Source organism: Mycteria americana, chromosome 3, assembly GCF_035582795.1.
Source record: "Mycteria americana isolate JAX WOST 10 ecotype Jacksonville Zoo and Gardens chromosome 3, USCA_MyAme_1.0, whole genome shotgun sequence".
Taxonomy (NCBI): domain Eukaryota; kingdom Metazoa; phylum Chordata; class Aves; order Ciconiiformes; family Ciconiidae; genus Mycteria; species Mycteria americana.
The window spans coordinates 6802527-6819855 of NC_134367.1; the positions used below are offsets into that span (position 1 = coordinate 6802527).

The 17329-nt window shown below is 41.4% G+C and overlaps 2 protein-coding genes across 3 annotated transcripts in view; one reads left to right on the plus strand and one right to left on the minus strand.

Moving 5' to 3' along the window:
* CLIC5 (chloride intracellular channel 5) overlaps nt 1-8176 on the minus strand; it is an 87331-nt gene extending 79155 nt beyond the window's left edge. Inside the window, exon 1 of the mRNA XM_075497757.1 lies at nt 7931-8176. The gene's annotated coding sequence lies outside the window, so the exon portion shown is untranslated. The remainder of the gene's footprint in view (nt 1-7930) is intronic.
* A 616-nt stretch (nt 8177-8792) lies between these two features.
* ENPP4 (ectonucleotide pyrophosphatase/phosphodiesterase 4) lies at nt 8793-17329 on the plus strand. Of its 2 annotated transcripts, none has more exons than XM_075497767.1 (4): nt 8793-8953; nt 10999-11863; nt 12816-12986; nt 15628-17329. In XM_075497767.1, exons 1-4 carry the CDS (start codon nt 8822-8824, stop codon nt 15990-15992), a joined length of 1533 nt encoding a protein of 510 aa, XP_075353882.1. In that variant the 5' UTR covers nt 8793-8821; the 3' UTR covers nt 15993-17329. The 2 variants fall into 2 exon arrangements, with proteins under 2 accessions (XP_075353882.1, XP_075353883.1); XM_075497768.1 differs by having other exon boundaries at nt 15631-17329.

Genomic DNA, 17329 nt, shown 5'->3' on the forward strand with positions numbered 1-17329 from the left:
TATGATCATTTATAAAATACTACAAATTAAAAAACCCTATAAAGTGGTATATCCATGAGAAAAAGGCATCAGACTTGAACTCTTTCCAGTTTTGCCACTGGTTCACTTTAGGACATTGAACCAGCCACTTCACTTTTAGTGACTTCATCCTCTCATCTATAAACTAGGGCCAAAACTGTAAAAAGTCTTGAGAGCTGCTCTGGAATCTAGGAAAAGAAAGCACTGAATAAGCATTAACTATTATTACGTATACTTAATATATCAATTACTTACAATCACATTTAGGTTATACATTTCCATGTCATAAGACATAGATCCAAGTTTCCAAAGTTGGGTTAATGCCACTTGGCTTTAGCAGTTAACCACCTTGTCTATACAGTTCCTTTTCTCTAAAGAATGAAGAGACACACAAAACTCCACAGAATCTAAACCAGATGAATACTTCTAGCTTTAGCTTAAAATGAACTGCCCTCTTAAAAGACAGATACACATTCCAGAGCACCTGAAATCAATGGAGCTGAAACTCATGAAAGATCCAAATCTGAACTTATCAAAGTTATGAGAACTTCAGACCTTATCGACTAAAGACTTTCTATCTAGGTTTACTGCATCTGGATTATGTAGCGTATTACCAGAACTCTTATAATCTAATTATATTTGACCTTTGGGGTTTGACCCAAAAGGAAAAATAAAAGTGTTTTCCTCCTGACTCATCCTTGTAACTTCCTGAGAGGTAACTGCCACAGCCAGGCTGGATTTCTAAAAGAAACACAGAAGAGAGGTTAGAGAGAAAGATTGTCATTCCAGCCATCTCCAAACAGAACGACCAGGGGAACACATGCTGTTTCACATGGTAGAGTAGCAGGTGCTGCCTGCCTGAAATTTATGACTGTAGTTTATTGTCGTTATAACGAACATTTTATAATACTAATAAAGTTAAATATCAAAAGCAAACCAATACTTCAGTTTATTAAACTTGGATTCACCTTCTAAGGCTCCTAGATAACCCCAGAAGTGCCAAAATCATAGTCACAACCAGGTTTAATCACCGTAACAGCGAGGAAAAACACTACAGCAGAATTTCAATTCCCTACATGGAACCAGCACTACAGTACAAAGATGCAGGTATATCAGAGATCAATGAGATCTCTTAGGTCATGAGTGCATTTCTGGCCTGATGCAACTCAAGGACTTCAAGGATATGTAACCCACATCAAGGCCTAATTTCAACTATTACTACCCACAAATTCCTGCCTGGCACAAGTGGTCTATCAGCAAACAGAACGCAGCACATCTCCTCTTCATATTTTCTGTATGTAACTCAGCCACAATTATTCACGTGGAAATCCTAAATAAGAGATTCTGAAACATATGCTGTGCAATCTGTATTGCAAACTTCTAGCATTCAAGACCAGCTATTAGGGTAACGATAAAACTGATTTAAAATTATGAGCTTAAATTACTAAGGCTCAAGAGACTTGGGAAAACCAATGAGCCAACTAGAAACTTTCATAACTTTAATTTTTTTTTAGGAATATTTTTTACTTTTAAGAAAACACTTGCATTTCTTCACATTTTGTAGAAATACAAATGTATTTCTACCTGCATCTGTTCAACTTGCTCTGAGCATGGCCTTGATAAGCAACTCCTACTGATCTTCAACCCCTTCTTACAAAGAGTGCTTGCAGGATTAAATATGCTGGGATCATCAAAATTCCCTCCGTAGTCACTTTGCTGGCAAATAACTTAAGGAAGAAAAGAGAACGCAGACACACTCATGTGGCAAAACAAAGAGCAAAGTCCAATTGCATAGTATTAAATCAAATGACTGATTTTTTTTTTTTTGCCTCCACAAAGAAGACATTAGCAGGATGCAGCAGCACCTGCTGGAGGGTATAAAATATCACAGGTAAAATAAGGAATGGGAGCATAACATGAGTATTATTTAAAAATAAATAAATACAGTTGATGTGGATTTCATTAGTCAGAAATATGAGTTACCTAAGTTTTCCTTTCCTCTGCCCCCCTCCAAGAGCAAAGAAAAGTACCGTTCAGCTCCAAGATCCAGACTTTGCTCTTGTGACAGAGTGATAAAGCCCCAGAGTAAACTTGACCACACTTAAGAATTTATCCGGGTGAAAATCAGGTGCATTTCAAATAACGTTATATGAACACACCGCTGCTTAACAGCCCTTACATTTCATCTTCAGGGAAGAAAGAAACAATTTTCGCGCCAGAATTCAAAAGTTACGTGATAACATACGAGATCAAAACTGAGGCACCCACATTGTGAGCTGGGACACTAGCGTCCTGGCCTGCCCCCTTGTGTCCTGTGCAGCTCCCTCCCTATTCCACAGCCAAAGATGCTCCGCTCCAGCAAAGGAACAGGGCAGAGCAGCTGTGTGCACACACATCCAGTGAAATGGGACTTCTCTCCTGCAGAGAACTGGGAGGAAAGAGGTTGCATGAGGCAGAAGAGCAGAAAAAGGTCTCGGCACCACTTTGCGCTCCATTCTCCACCGGAAAATGAAGCCCTCTGAGTAACAGTCCCAGCCCCACAGCCACAAGAAGATTACAAAAAAAGAGATCACCAATTTCATCCATTCCCTAAATTCCTCTGCTCCCAAACCTAGGTGGTGTTGAATTAATGTGGTAGTTAGTAATAGCAATACTTTCTGCTGTCAGTTTGGTAATTCAAGTTGTGTCACTTACCATTGCGTTTACCATCTGTACCCACGTGAGCCATCTGATAACACTGGTTACTTGCTTTGCAGAAATACAAATAACCACATAAACCATAAGCAGCAAAATTCATATAAGGACAAAGAACATGAGCAACAGAACTCCTCATTTTCAAGGTTTATTTTTTACTTCACAACTGAATTTCCGTTTTTACTCTAACCTTATTCTTTTTAAAGCAAGAAATACCAGAACTAACATGACCATAACTCCAGTTAGTATACATAAGATACAAGTTACAGTCAACCAGTAAGATCTCTTAGGTCTCATTTTTAGAAACGTGGTTTATACTAAGTTTAGCTGTCTATTGTTCAGCACCTAGATTAAGGTAATCGCTGATTCTTTCTACAGTCCAATGGGCAGCAATGGGCATCTCAGAGTATGTGACTAAAAGAGGTGGAAAGAATTATGTCAGAAGGAGATTAAGCATATTCCAGAGATGGTCTTTATTACTGCAGAACTCAGTCATCTGAGTTCCCTAAAACAGATGTCTTTTTAGACAGCAAGGTTGGAATTCACCTACATTTAGAAGCCTACAAATGGACATCAAAACTCACGCTAGGAACCTAGATAATTGCCTGGTTCACTCTACAGAGATAGACAGAGCTCAGTTCAGTAGGCCAAACATAGACATTTATTGGTATTTGTTTGCTTAGACCAACTTGATTTTATCTGAAGGACAGCAAATATAGAAAGGGCCCTGACACACTTAGAATAGTATGTTAAAATCAGACCACTGAAGCTACTACTGAACCCTTACCTGTTCACCCTGTAACCCTAACAGAAGTCAGCACCTCCAGCTTTGACTTATTTTAAAACGTCAAGCAGAAGACTGGTTTGTAAAGAAATTCCTACATTGCTAGAGTCAGTTATCCCTCACCTCCAGAGCAGAAGAGAAGGGTGGAAAGAAGGAAGAGTAACAAGAGTGTCAGGCCCCTAAATAGCACACCTCACATCTTCTCAGAGATTAATAATTAAAGACAAAAAGCCACGTTATACTATTTAATTCAGATTCCCAATACAACAAGACTTTTACCTGGGTACCCCTTTATTAAAGCCAATAACTTGCATGTCTTCTAGACATTCCACAGTACTGGAAACTTCTACTCATCCATCAGTGCCATGACTAGCTTCAGTAGTTAATAGCCCTGTTCAGAAATAGCAACCTGTTTCTATTGGAATTTCTCAAGAGGTCATTTCCAGTTGGTTATTGCTATGATTTTAGTGCTTTAATTAAAAGAGTCCTTCAGTTTTATTTGTTCTCCATGAAGCAAAGAGCCTGTAAATCTTTCTTCATAACCTAAACAATTTGAGGTCCTTCAGTTACTTGCTCCAAAGTATCCTCTTCCAGCCACAAGAGAAGCAAGAAAATTGAACAGTTAAAAGAAAACCACTCAGAGTTCTCGGAAACAGCTGAACCTGAAACTGAGTGATGGTAAACAACGTTTTTTATGTCAGTAGATACTGAGGGATCTTAGCATCCCATGGGGTCAGGCCCTTCATTTGCACTTAAGAGCACTCAATGCAAAAATCATGAATGTTCCTGGCTATTCAGGATGCCGGTCTTGCAAAAATAACTTTTTTTCTTTGTAAAGCTCAAACATTTCCAAAGCTTTGCAACATGTAGCTCGTTATCACAACTACACTGTGGGCTCTGGGAGAAAAGACCGTTTATGGTTTACAGACATATTACAAGGGAGTTGCAATAAAATCATACCGCTTTGTTTTCACTCCTGACTGCACTAAATACTTGGACGAAATCAACCGCATACAAACTTTCTTGCATCGTTTCCAGCCTCAGCTTTTACTTATATGGTTAGCAGCGCCTCATCTCTTCGCAGTTCATAAACAGTAATGCTTTATTCACTGCCAATCTTGCAATAAACAACATGAGGAAAAGACCTTTATCCCGCACTCAGATCTTTTAGGAAGTCTCCGTGTAGGGCACTTTTCTATTTTGGCTCTGTGCTCTCTACAAGAATGACAGACTCGAGTTCCTCCACCCAGTTATTCCCACAGCCATTAACGCTCACAGACCTGCATAATAGGAACAGATTGTGAAAAACAGCACTCTTTTCTGAGGTCCGAGCATCTGCAGCTCCCCACAATTTTTCAAAATGGGAATGAGTTGGTTGGGAAGGAGGAACAAGACTGTTCAGTATGGCCAGCTTTTGGATGGTCACCTTTGGACACCTGAGAAGACTGTCTGAACCACGCAGCTATGAACTGCTACCTTATGAAGGACAAGAAGCTGCATAGGTATGCTGAAAATTTTATCTGTATTCTATGTGTGCATATGGAGCAACTTCAGCTCAGTTTCATACAAACTGTTGACGTGCAGCTATAGCAGTTTCTGTGTTCAATTTAAGGCATAGCAAAGAAACAAAACTCACAGAAAAACCACGTCAGAAGACAGTGGTTTGGTAGAAGACTTTGATCATCATGCTGTTTCACACAAGAGTCAGCACATCCTTGAAGCAGGCCTCCAGGAATCCATTTGTTGCTCATCTAACACTGACCTGGATTCTGCAGTGCTGAGGGGCTGGCTCATGAATTCAGGACCCCACCATAGTAACAGCGATTCACCTTCACCCAGATTTTGCTTTGCTACTAATGCTCCATAAAAGGCATATTTAAAGCCAACACATCAGTAAACTTGATTCTGCGTAAGACGGACACTTCTCCACTAGGACCTAGACAAACAATACAAAATTATTTTGCACAGGACACACAACTCTCATGTTATCAACAGCTTTTAGTTGTTAAAAATACCAGGAACAGTCATTGTCAAGAGACATTTGAAAACCTGCTTTACCTGCTGCAGGGCCTAAACAATTATTCATGATTTGGATGTTTCAAAGCCCTTTATTTGTGGCCTTCCAGTTCCTTTTACAAAACTTTGTTTGGTTTGCTCTCCAACTCCATGGTTGGAAACTCCATTAGAATACCTGAGAGCCTAAGAAATACTGACTTTTTATTCACGCAACTGCTCCAAGGAAAACATTTTTGTTTGCCTTTAAAACCTGGCATCATTTCAACATCCTTGTTTACCTCTGAAACTAAGCACCCTTAGAAAGCCCAGCAACCTGGCTTCAAGCTTTTTTACAGCGCGGGCTCCAGTAACCAAAATAGAGAAGGCAGAGACACCACACTACTCTGTTATCACCCTGTCATGAAGTCTTAGGGATACCGTTCCACAGACAGTTTGAGAAACAGCGTGGTTTAGAGCCCTGCTTTGTTTATAGTCTCCATATACAAACTACTCTTCAGATTAAATGGGCACTAAAAGCTTAAAGTCTAATACAGGTTAACAGCTGTTAGTCACCTAGGTCTTTTACGGTTTTATGAAACGTCTTCCTATTTTTCTTCAACTCAACTATATAAGGATGCATCAAAACACAGTAAATGATGGATTAAAAAATTATTCAGCAAAAATGATCACAGAGGTCTCTGTCACACAGATGAAATTGAGAAAAAAATTGGAAAAATACAGAAAAATGTTTCTCTTTAAATATTCAGTTATTTTAATAAGTAATGAAAATGCCCTGCTTTTTCTTAAGAAAGTACTTAAGACAAGTATCTGAACTATTCAGGTGCAACATCTAGTTTTCATCTTAATAAATAAGGAGTTGCTTCCCCTCCACAACATTGGCAACAGGAGGGTATAGTTTCCCATCTAGAAATTGTTTTACTAAACCTAGCCAAACACTGAGAATACTTTGAGGTTGCCTACCCTTTACTTCCTCTCATTTGCTAAATTCCACTAACACAAACAAATGTGTGCAATATTTCTCAAGCTGCACATGCTCAATTCCACTACAGAAGTAAATCTGTACAGCTTCTGGTCTAGTGCTTAGAACTGCCGTCTATACAGACAAATGTGGGGTGAAATACAACACAGAGAGAGATTAAGGTGAGGGAAGGCAAACATCTTGGTAGTTCCCAGTTTTACTCCTCTTAATATAAGTATACACTTAATTCACCCATTTCTTGTAGGCATACACTGTAAATGGAACCAAGAGCTGTACTGAATACGTGATACATGTTGGCGAGCCCAGTTCACGGTCCAGAGTTGGTATGGTATGCTGCCTTTATGATGTGTCAAATTGGACACATTATACTAGGCTGGGCTCATGCTGAATATTGCAAATAGATTTCAAAGCAGATGGCTAAGGGTAAACAAGAAATTACTCACACCTTTGAGGACTGAATAGCTGAGTAAGTATGTTGCTAAACCAGCTTAGCAAAAGAGCCTTGATGCTTAAAATTTGTCTGTATCTCTGCATAAAATTTGTAACAAGACCCCAATGAACAGACTTCATGAACAAGACTTCATGAAAGTGGCTAAAAGACTGCCCCTGTTGTGTATTCCCTTGACCTCTAACTCACTCTGTAATAAATATTTTGAAGGAAATACAATAAAGTAATTCATAAAGGACACTTCCCACCTCCACACAATCAATTATCATGTGCATATTTACAAAGCTGAATTAGTGTAAATAAAAAAAAAACCCAAAAAAGACCTTGACTTGAACTTGACATATAACACGTGAATAGCTGCAAGAAGTCCTATCTAGCGCACCTCACACTATTTTTTTCCCCTTTTATTTTTTTCCCCTTTCACAATCCTGTGCTTTGCCACACCTGCTGCATTCTATAAATCAAGGTGAATCGGAGGCATGTGACTTTATTCAGCCTATTGTACCACATCTTTAGAGCCCCTCCACAGCTGGTGTGCACAGGTAGCACAACCTGCCAAGCTCGTACATAGGTGAAAGCCATTAGAAAGAAACAAGCTCAAATCTATGCGGCATTCAGAATAAACATGCTAGCAGGACACACAGAATGAAATTCAGATCCTCTACTTAAGTCAATCATGAAGCTATAGCCATGTTTTTTTCTCAGTTTTTATGATGAAATTTAAAATGGAGCAATGATTTGCTCTGTGCTATTAAAGGACGCTTATTTTCTCTATTTACACAGAGCTGATTTCATTGTTATTCAGTACCGGTAACTTAACAGGTTTTGCAGAATTACTAATCCCTTCTCATAACAAAAAAGAAACCCAAGGGAATGTAAACTATTTGCCTTAATTTATAAAGCAAACCTACATCAGGACCCAAAACAGGCCTCAACCCATCATACCACACACTGCCTTCCTAAAAGCAGCACTGGCATTCAGAGTACTTACACACAACAACACACAATTTCCTGCATGTATTCTAAGTTTAAGGATAAACCAGCGTTGTCACAAGAGATCACAAAAAGGTCATACGCAGGAAAGAATATGAACAGTCAACTTTCAGAGAGCTGTGTGGCCAAAAGGGAGCAGGAGTCACGGAGAACAGGAGATCTGTAGTCACGCTGACACCATTGCCTTGCAAAGGCCACAGCCTGGGGCTGCTCCGACACCTGGACAGGAGGCAGGTTACAGGCATCCTGGGGAAAGGCAGGGCAACTCCCAGTAACGCACCCCGTCACAGCCTCACCTCACCCCACGGTCTCCTGCCGCCACGGGGCACCCCAGCAGACCCAGCGAGCAGCCTGTATCCCAAGCGCGCTCTGGCCCTTACCAGCAGGCCTCACCGTCCCACCTCGGGGGCCAACCCACCCGCATCCCCACCCAGGGGGGCTAACATGCCCCTCATAAAAACCCGTGCTGCCCTGCAACCCGCCACATCTCCCTGCTTGTGACAGCCGCCTCCCGCAGCTCCCCTCAGCTCCGCACACCCCCCACAACCCCCCTCACCTCAGCCCCCCTCCCCTCCCCTCAGCCCCCCATGGCTCCCTACAGCTCCCCTCGCCTCAGCCCCCCTCAGCTCCCCCCAGCTCTGCTCCACTCCATCGCCCCTGGCTCCCCTCACCCCTCTCACCTCAGCCCCCACCCCCCACCTCAGCGGCCTCTAGACCCCCCCCCCCCCCGCCATGTCTCACAGCGTGACGCCCACTCCGCTGGAACCAATCGGAGCTTCCGCCAGCGGGCTCCCAGCCAATCGCATCCGGCGGAGCCCGGGCCCGCTGACGAGCTCCCCGCGCTACCGCAGCCGCCCTCGCAAGGGCACTGCTTGCGCCGCCGCCGCTGATGGCAGTTGGGACCGCGCGGGCGGCGGGTGCGCAGGCGCTGTGCTTCCCGCCCCCTCCCGCCGCCGCCGGTCACCTCCAGCGCCGCCCGAGCCTTCCCCGGCGGCGCTTGCAGCAGGAGCGGGCCCTCACGGTGGGGTCGCGGCGGAACTGCGGCGGGCAGCGGGGGAGCGAACGGTGGCGGCGGGCGGGAAGGCCGTCGTCTCCCGCGTGGGGAGGCTGTGGTGCCTGGCGCTGCCCGAGCGCAGCCCGGGGCAGGGCCGCGGGACCCCCACGGGCTCGGGCTTCGTAGCGCCGGGTGGCTGCGCCTCCGTCCCCGCCTCGGTTTTTAGGTGAGGGAAAGAAAGTGTCGGTAGGCTGCGTGGAGCTGGTGGGGTGCCGGGGCCGTCTGCCGCCGGAGCTCCCCGGACGGGGCCGGTCCGTTTGCTGAGCAGCCGGAGCCGGGACCCGCGGCGGTGCCTCGCCCCGGGGGTCTGCGCTGCCGGTGGCTCCGGCTGCCAGGGCTGGGTGACGGCGCTGGCTTCTCTCAGAGCGCTGTGGGAGCCGGTCCTGTCCAGCGGGAAAGTTTGTAACGACAGCGCGGCATCTTGCTGTAAGCTTTCAAGGCCGGGTAACTCGTTACTGAACTGAGCAACTAGAGACTGGGAGACTGGCTAGAAGGTGGAGAGGTTCAGGAGCAGATAGCTGTGATGCTGATGGCGTTTTATAGTTAGCTGTGATACAGTGCGTAAGAACACAAATGCTTAGCGTCTTTGGAGTATTTCGAAGCTAATACTGTGGTCTTATGTGTTACTGCGCCGTGAAAAACTCTGGTTCTGCTTTTTAAAGCACCTGACAACACGAAATGCGTGATTCTCTGCTCCATTGCTCATCTCATTTCTTTTCTTTTTTTTTTTTTTTCCCCTCTTTAAAGGGGCTGTGTGTTAAAAGTCCTCTGTATTAGGAGATGCCTTAATGCTGGTTTTGACGATCCTTTCTTCTAACATTTGTATCTTCTAAAGGAATTTTAACTGTTGGTTGCAAGGAGGGATGATTTCCCATGCTTTGAATTCCTCTCACTGCTAAAGCTTTAGCTACCGTTAAAATGACTTACACTTTTAAAATAATACGCTCAACGGTTTTAAAGAGTTTTGGGGAAAGGGTTGAGATACGCCAGAAGACATTCGTGCAGTTAGGAGGATACCTGCTGTTCCTCCTAGAATTGCCCTGGTTTGTGCAAGTGAGATAAAGGAGAAATTTGCTGGAGCGGGGCTCTTCTTGAGAAGTAAATACGCTGTCTAACAATACTGCAGAAGTTTTTGTGAAACGTGGAGCTTCACTTCCACTTTCTTAAAGGTTTACAGAATAATTCTGGACCTTCCTGAACAAAGTGTTCCTGTCATACCTAATAAGTTTGGAGGGGGGGGAAGCTTACAAATCATACCTTGCATTCATAATAGTCATGAATGCCTTGGTGAGAAATACTTGCCTCATAGGTAAGGTTACTAACGATATATATATTTTTTTTTTTTAAATATGATACATAAAGAACAGGTTTAAATACTGCTATGGTAGTTGTAAACAGCTTAGAAGGAAAACAGAAGTAGAAGTTACTCCTGGAAGTGCTATGTATATACTAAGCAATAAGTAAATAGGAATGTTGGAAGGCTCAAAAAGTCATCCAGCAACTCAAGAGGGTGGAAACTGTGGAAAAGGACAGGTGAGATGAAACAGAAAAATTATAATTACAGTAGAAAACAAACTTCTGGTCTGAACAGTGATGTGTAAGCAGGATTTAGAGCTGTACAGGACGCTTAAATGTGGAGCTGGAATTGTTCAGGTGCCTGTGCTTGAACATGAGGGAAAATACTGATTGTCTGCCTTGGAATGTAGAATTGTAATGAGACACGCAGAATGATGGAATAATTGCCTAAAAGAGAGAAAACAATTCTTCCTTTCATTTAGTCTGGAATGAAAAAAAATCTCATTGCTCATTTGTTTTAATATATGAAAAACTATGACAATATAAGAGAAACTTCTCAAGTTAGTAGGGAAATGTGATGTTGACTTCAGTGGTTGTTTAGACCGGTTATTTTGCAGTTAACCTCTATAAGGAAGATGTACATAATGTATAGCTAGTTAAACTGGTTCCAGTACAATTATTTTGTGTTACATGTCTTATCTTTTTAAATTTTTCAGGTGCATCTGATTGCCTGCTGGAAATACTCTGAAGTATCGACAATGAACTCGATGTTAACATTACTTTTTTCTGGAATAGTTGCCTGTTGTGCTCACTCTTCTGGTGGTTCGGTATCCAGGTTACTCCTCGTGTCCTTTGATGGCTTCAGGGCCGATTACTTGGAAACCTATAAACTTCCTCATCTTCAGGAGTTCATTAAGGATGGTGTGCTTGTAAAACAAGTTACAAATGCTTTTATCACCAAGACTTTCCCAAACCATTATACCATAGTGACAGGTTTATATGAAGAAAGCCATGGCATCGTGGCTAATGACATGTACGATGCAGATGCCAAGAAAAAGTTTTCACAGTTCAATGATTCAGATCCCTTCTGGTGGAATGAGGCAGTTCCAATTTGGGTAACAAATCAACAGCAGGGAAATGGAGCAAGTGCTGCTGCAATGTGGCCCGGGACCGATGTAAAAATTAATGATACGACCCCTCAATTCTTTATGAAGTATAACTTTTCAGTAACGTTTGAGGAGAGAGTGGAGAAAATTGTTGCATGGCTGAACAGCTCTAATCCAGTAGTCAGTTTTGCTACATTGTACTGGGAAGAACCAGATGCAAGTGGGCACAAGTACGGACCAGATGACACTGAGAACATGCGCAAAGTATTAGAAGAAGTGGATAATCACATTGGTTTCCTTACTAATAAATTGAAGGCATTAGGTTTGTGGGACACTATTAATATCATAATAACAAGTGATCATGGAATGGCCTCCTGCTCTGCAAAGAAGCTGATTATCCTGGATGAGTGCATTGGTCGCAATAACTATACTCTGATAGACAAGAGTCCAGTTGCTGCAGTGCTGCCAAGGCAGAGTATGTTTTGGTTTTTTTTAAGTCATAGACTGAGAATTAAATCTTGTTTATCTTACTACTAAAAAGTACACACTATGGTAGACTGTTCACATCTTTTGCAAAACCAGTGTAGTTCATATTGCAGAACTTTGACATAATTTAATTAATAAGCTAAAGAATGTTTGTTTACTTAGAAATGACTTTGTTTTGGTAATCAATGGGCCAAGGAGAGTTTCTTGTCAAATTGCTATGGGTGGTAAAGATGGTCCTGGTACAGCTTGTTGAGAAAGTAGATAGGCACTTAGTATGCCTGCTCTCTTGTTGCTCACTGAGTCCACACAGTAATAATTCACAGTGAGCATGAAATAAACCCTCATGTTTATTCTGAATAAACAAGTCATTGTCTAAACTTCCAAGTAAAAATCTAAACCCAACTTTTATTGCTTTACCACTTCTGTTTCTGTGAAGGAAACTTCAGTTTTCATATTGTGAATTCAATTTTTGTATCTTGGAGTAGTTACTAACAGGCACGTCTTCAATCATGACACTGCTGGTCTTGGTTCCCCACCACTGTGGCCAGACTGAAGCAATTCTAATGAACAAAGTGATTTATACAGTAACAAAATTTAATACTTCCTGCTTTGGATAAAATATTGACTACTTTGGTGTGTGATTGCTTTCTTTTGATTTCTCTGCTTGAATTTTGCCCTCTTCCCCTGCATGCCCAGAGGGTAAGTTGAATTGTAGGTCCAAAACCACAGCCGTGAGGTACCTGATTTAAAATGAGAGCAAATGTGAAATCCACCTCTACTTGTAGTGTTTCATTAGGGATGTGAAAAAAACCTTTTCTATGTACCTTTTCAAAAATAATTGTTTTGAAAAAAAAAAAAAGGATCTTTGGTTTAATGACAGATAATTGCAGTAAACAGGACATAATTTCCAGCTGTTTCACATGCAGTTTTTTTCTTGGCAGACAAAAGAGACGTGTATAACTTACTGAAAAAATGCAACAGTCACATGAAAGTATATCTCAAAGAAGAAATTCCAGACAGATTTCATTATCGTCATAATAAGAGAATTCAACCCATAATTCTGGTTGCAGACGAAGGCTGGACAATTGTGCAAAATGAGTCGCTTTCAAAATGTAAGTCTGTTTTCCTCATTTGTGCTCTTGGTGGCTTATGTTGGTAAACTGTCTTGTTTTCATTCGAGCCATCTGTAGGATGGTCCTAGTTTAGGGAGTGGAGTCCTGGCACTGTGTATCTTTAGGAACATCTCAGCATTTTCTAGAACATTCTTAGTCTGAGCCTGGAGTGTTTTAACAGATGAGAAAGAGATGGGGGATACTCTGTTGGCTAAAACACTTTGTCATGTTCAACTTAATAGCCTGAGGTACACTTTTAAGAGTTATCTTAGGCAAGTTAGCAGTCTGTCTCAAGCTTCCTCTAGAGTGTGGTTTAACTGTTTTTTGGTATATAAAATATTCATATAGGGGAGCATAAATTGAAGAATGCAAGACAAAACATTTAATGTTACAGTACCTATACTAGGAAACAAAAAGAAATGGGAGGAAATACTAAAAATAATAGGAACACAACAATAATGGTCAAAGAAGCCAGAGTTCTTCCTGTTAGGGGCATCAAATAGCATGTTTTAAAGACAAAAAACAAAACAGATGTTACTTCACACTGTGCATTGCTAAGCTATGTACTTTCTTCCTGCTAGATGCTATGAATGTCAAATTACATACATACATATATGTATATATATGTATATGTGTGTGTATATATGTATATATATTTCCAGGTGTTTCACATGCAGGAGTTTTTTTGGCAGACAAGAGGTGTGTATAACTTACTGAAAAAATGCAACAGTCACATGAAAGTATATCTCAAAGAAGACATTCCAGACAGATTTCATTATCGTCATAATAAGAGAATTTAACCCATAATTCTGGTTGCAGATGAAGGCTGTGTGTGCGAGTGTGTATATATATATATATATATATGTATGTGTGTGCGTGTTCAGAAAGTGATTGGAGAAATTCTTGGAAGAAAAATCCATTAATAGAAATTAAATACAAAGGTACCAACTTCCAGGAAGTTTCTGAGCAGCCAACAGCTCGAGGCTGGTTGGTATGGCAGGGCTAACCCTGTTGGATACTTCCCACACTCCCTGTTATGACTGCTGTCAGAGACAGGATGCTGGGTGGTGTAAACTCCCGGTTTCACCCAGTTTGGCTGTTCTTACTGTCTGCTGTTTGCACATTTAAGTTCAAATTTTCTCATTATTTGTACAAAAGTACTGCTTTTAATGTAAGATACGTTTATATATTAATTTCCCCACAGATTTGCTACAATCGTCTTCAAATTGACAACACTTAGCACACGTGTTCTCTAATAGAGGTCGCTTTCTTGTTTATGGTTAGATTCAATTTCATGTACCTAAAAATAGTTAATAAGTGTATATTTATAAGTTAACAGCGTTGTATCAGTTGAAGTGAATCACTTTTGAAAACAATTTTGCTAGTCAAAGCTTCCCAGAAGCAGGCAGGGGGAGGTTTTAGCCTGAAAGGCTGTTTAAGTGTTTATTGTACTTGTCTTCATGGACAACGTGGCAGCGTAATGATTGGCAAGTGTACCAATACTTACGCTGTATCTAGCAATGTTGGCGCACACCAGCCCTCCTACTTCAGAGGTGAAAGATAGGGAACTTCATTGGAGAGGGGACTTGGAACAGCTCTGTTCAAAACAAGCAAGTAGTAGAAGGGGGGGAAAAAATGTAATGGAGAAACAAAGGACTGCATTAAAACAAAGCAGCAAGATGTGTAGTAGTATCTTTGTGGTAACAAACACGCTGGTGGAAAACATTAAAAAGGAATATTGGAAGTATACTTGAAGTGTGGCTTGATCAGTAGGAATCTTGACATTTCACATCAGAAACTTTAGTGAAGCAGCCAAGGAGACAGTTCTTGGGGAGACTCATTAAACTGTTACTAAGAAATGAACTCAAAACTTAAATGCAGTCATTCAAATACTGTGCTGCATGTGCTATGAGAAATTTTTGGCATCTTGGACAGATTTTTCAGGCATGTTGTCAGGAAACTCGACTATGGCTGGTTTTTAGCTGTGTATATTCCACCAAAAATGGGAGTGAGTATTTCCTAAAAACCTACCAAATGTCCAAGTACTGGTGACCTTGTAGCTACAAACGTTTTGTTGTTTGCCTGTCACGGGCATCATGATGTTTTGACAGTTTTTTGGATTTGACTATTTGGGTATCCCTTCTCCTGAAGTACCTAATCTGATCAGCATGATTTGAGGGTACTTAATACGCTTGAACTGAACACTATCAAGGGGAAAGTGCTTGGCTTTTAAGAAGTAATTAAAGTGTCTGCTTTGCAAGAGGGAGATTATGTCTTTCCAAAATCTGAGAAGTATAGATTTGCATTCCAGCTACTGACTTGTGGAGTGGCAACATTCCTTTCCACTTTGGCATGAGGAGTGGGAAGGGGAAAATTGAAAATGTTGACAGTTGAAAGGAAAAGAGATAAGGGTGGGGGAGGAACCATGGCTGAAGACCAGTATGGGAAAAGACTTCTGGGGATTGGGGAAGAGGGAAGGAACTCTGGGTTCCTTCAGTGTTTGATCGAACAGCTGCTTTTATGTTCTGCATTAGTCTTCGGTTAAATAATATGCCTTTTGGGGGTGGGGGAGAGATAGGGAGGGGAATACTCGCTATGCAAACAGAAACTGATGTTAACTCTTAGCTTTGCATTTCTCCAGTAGGCGACCATGGCTATGACAACGCTCTCCCAAGCATGCATCCATTCCTGGCTGCTCGCGGGCCTGCTTTTCATCGGGGTTACAAGCAGAGCACAATGAACAATGTTGATATTTACCCAATGATGTGCCACATCCTGGGACTGACACCACAGCCGCACAATGGCACTTTCAGTAACACCAAGTGCTTGCTCGCTGACCAGTGGTGCATAAATCTTCCAGAAGCTATTGGGATAGTTATTGGGGCTTTTATGATACTGACTACTTTCACCTGCATTATAATAATCTCAAAGAATAGAGTAGTTCCCCCACGGCCATTTTCCCGACTTCAGTTACAATGTGATGATGACGATCCTTTAATCGGATAGTGTGTAGGGGGCCTTGCCTCGCTTGCTAAATAGTGATTTCAGGAAGGGAGTTTGAACTTGCACTGGATGGCATTCTTTGCACTTTAACGGTATCCGTATAAAATACTGTACAGCCAGATCTTGCAAACTTGTTTGTGTATGCTACCTGAGTAGTAGTCCTGTAAAAGTATTTTCAGAACAAAATGGTGAATGGGTGGCGTTCTGCTGGAAGAGATGCTTAATGTAATAATGATGCTTAGTTTTTCATTCAAGCTTTGAACACTTTCAAAATGAAATTCCAGAGTATGAACTAGCCAGGATAGTCTAAGTGAATTTTAACATTTGTAAATGATAATTGGGTTTTTTTTGTATTAAATTGACTTCTTTTAGTGTTCTTGTACCTGTATTGGAAAGATCTCTTTTATGAGAGTTAGAAGTTAGTTCTATTTGGACAGTCTATTCTGGTTTGTTCTTAAATTTGGGGATAGAGGGTGTAGAGAAGATCCTTCTGTTTCCACCCTAAGCCAGCAATATGACAAGAAAACGGAAGTCAGTGAGGAAAGAATTGGTGCATATCACTTCTGTTTTGAGCAATAAAGTATGCGGTTCAGCAGTTATAACACTGGGCAGATGGCTCTGACACTTCTAGACATCTGTCTGTGGATGACTTGGTTCCACAGTTCCTGCACTTGGAGAGTTGGAATGCTTCTACTTGCTTATCTCAAGGATGTTGGTTTAATCTGAGAATCCTTTGATTACTCAGTTTAATGGACTGTAGTAGTAAAATTAACTGCTTTTAAACCCTGTGAAAAGTTTTTTCAGGTGTAAGCTGTGCTGAAGGTGTTTTTGTAATAAAGGTGGTTCTGCCCTGTGTACCAGCTGATAATTATCTTTTGAAGGCTGTCATGTGCTAAAAAGCAACAATTGAAAGTTTGACATGCAGTCATCAAGCAAGGATTCCAAACTCTTATTTTAAACCCTGGAAATTTAAAGGGAAAAGTTAATTTATTTTTTGAGATAGGATCTGTTATTTGTAGTATCCAAGTTGTATAGATGTAAAGTTCTGGTGAAGACCAGTGCTAATGGTTCTCTTAATTGAAACTCTTGATTCCTTGTTATTGGTCAAGTCTAGTAACTTGCTATAAAAAAATTAACTTGATTTAGAAAGCCTTAGTGGTACCTTATCTTTTGGGGAGGAAAGAATGTGAAGTTAAATTGTTAATGCTAACCCAAAAAGAGAACTACAGTTACCAAGTCCTTTTCCTAGAAGTTTGATGGTTTTAAGAACTGATAATTTGAAGTGAGAGAGCTGAGGTACCTGGTAGCATGCAGTGTGGTTTCTTGTTCACAAGCTCAAA